At 39.5% G+C, this 2,339-nt stretch overlaps 1 protein-coding gene across 1 annotated transcript in view; it reads left to right on the plus strand.

Annotated features, from left to right (window-relative positions):
- LOC102859928 (protein LAP2-like) overlaps window positions 1–2,339 on the plus strand; it is a 147,129-nt gene that overhangs the window by 84,281 nt on the left and 60,509 nt on the right. Inside the window, exon 14 of the mRNA XM_006899383.1 lies at window positions 1,469–1,568. Coding sequence (XP_006899445.1) covers window positions 1,469–1,568 — 100 coding nt within the window. The remainder of the gene's footprint in view (window positions 1–1,468; window positions 1,569–2,339) is intronic.

Raw genomic sequence — 2,339 nt, forward strand, 5'->3', positions numbered from 1 at the left:
CAGGCGACTCGACCGCACATAACAACAACAACAGTTGTTGGTAGGTGCCATGGAGTTGAGTACAACTCATACTGACCTTATGAATAAAAGATCTGAACCCTGTTTTATCCTGTGCCACCCTCATACTTGTGACACACAAGAAACCATTTCAGTAGTCATCGTGCCAATCAATCTCACCTGGTTGAGGGTCTTCCTCTCCTTCACCGACCCTCTACCCTTCTCAGCATCATGCGCTTCTCCAAGGAATAGCCCCTCCTAGCAACGTGTCCAAAATATGTGAGGCAAAGCCTCGTAGTTCTTCCCTCAAAAGAGTGCTCTAACAGCACCCTCTTCCAGACATACCTGTTTGTACTCTTGGCCATCCATGGGATGTTTAGTGCTCTTCTCCAACACCGCAGCTCAAAGGCATCAGTTATTTTTTTTTTTTGTCATCCAGTTCTCAGATGCATAGCAAGTAATTGGAACAATCATGGCCTGAATCAGATGCACCTTTGTCCTCAAACTGTTATCATTACTCCTCAATAATTTGGAGAGATCCCTCACTGTAGATTTCCCCAGTGCAATACATCTCCTTATTTCTCTACTGCTGATACCAAGGGTGTTAATTGTGGATCCAATTTCAGTCTCCTCTGCATCCATCATGACGCTGCCTGTTGGTTCAGTGATAAGAATCTTTGTCTTCTTGACATTGAGATGCAGTCCATACTGAAGGTGGTATTCCTTGATCTTCTGCAGCAAGTGCTTCAAGTCCTCCTCACTTTTACGAAGCAAGGTTTTATCATCTGCATAATGCAGGTTATGGTTGAGTCTTCTCCTCTTCATAGAGTCCAGCTTCTCGGATAATTTGCTCTACATACAGATTGAATAGGTATGGAGAGAGAATATAATCCTGACACACTCCCTTCTCAGTTTTAAACCATGTAGTGTTCCTTTTTGGAAGGAGGAGTGGCATCCACTTCCATAATAGCTTGCCTCCGGAAACCCTATGAACCTGGAGAGAGAATGAAAGGCACCCAAGCATCGAGGACTCTTCTTCATAGGGTCGCTATGAGTCGCCTGCTACTTGACAGCACTTAAAAACAAACAACAGTGTTCCTTTGTTCTGTTGGGACAACAACCTCCTGGTCCAGGTATAGGTTCCTTGTGAGCACAATTAAGTACTCAAGGATTCCCTTCTCAATGTCAGCCACACCTTGTTATGATCCACACAGTCAAATGCCTTTGTATCGCCAGTAAAGCATAAATAGACATTCGTCTGGTATTCCTTACTTTCAGTTAGGATCCATCTAACATCAGCAGTGAAATCCATGGTGCTGCAGCCTCTTTTAAATCCTGCTTGAACTTGTGGCAGTTCCCTATCTACCTACTGTTGTAGCTGTTTTTTCATAATCTTCAGCAGTATTTTGCCTGCATGTGCTATTAATGATATTTAGGTTGCTGAAAATGAAACATTTATTTCTTTCCCTAGTCCAAACCCCTGATACCTCTTCAAAAAGAGACTGATTCTGAGACCCAGAAAATGGTGCTTACTAACTACATGTTCCCTCAGCAACCAAGGACTGAAGATGGTAGGTATTTAAGAATCTATTTTGTCTTTTATTTCTTCCTTTCTTCTTAATTGTTTTTTTTAAATACATACTTACCATGGCAAGTACGTTGAGTTTTATGTTTCAGAGACCTAGTAGACTAGTTTGAAAGGAATTTGGAGAATTGATTTTTTAAAAACCTCTAAACTTAAGATCTCACGTTTGTGTGCAATGGTATAAGTATACCATATGCTTTCTGATCCTTGAAATCAATTAGCCATCTTTTTTTGACCTCTCCATTTAGGTAAATGTTAGGAATATTTGTTTAGTGTGATGTGATATGAACTATCAAAATTCAGACAATATTTTCTTGTTGTAGATTCTGTACAATAGATTGTCTATACACTTACACTCCATAGTAATATGGCTTGTAAAATTTTACCTCTAAATCCTTAGTCAGCAAAAAAAAAGGGACTATGTCCTTTACTGTTAGTCACACATATTTAAGAATTGACATCTTTTAGATTAACAAGCAAATAATTTCTATTATGTGTTATATTAAGTGTACAAAATACTCTGTTTCACCTAAAATACCTCATTTTTACGTATCTTAACTCATTTAAAATCTTTGTTGTCCAGAGTTATTTTTAATTTATCAAATACCAAAATTTTGAAGAAAAGGTAATGACTGAAATGAATGTTTGTTGTTGTTGTGTTTTGTGCCGTCGAGTCGTTTGCGACTCATAGCGACCCTATGCACAACAGCCCTAAACCCTGCTCTATCCTGCGCCAACCACACTGCCTCTGACACAC

This window comes from Elephantulus edwardii, unplaced genomic scaffold, assembly GCF_000299155.1.
Source record: "Elephantulus edwardii isolate Elephantulus edwardi_28Jun2011 unplaced genomic scaffold, EleEdw1.0 scaffold00254, whole genome shotgun sequence".
NCBI classification, from domain to species: domain Eukaryota; kingdom Metazoa; phylum Chordata; class Mammalia; order Macroscelidea; family Macroscelididae; genus Elephantulus; species Elephantulus edwardii.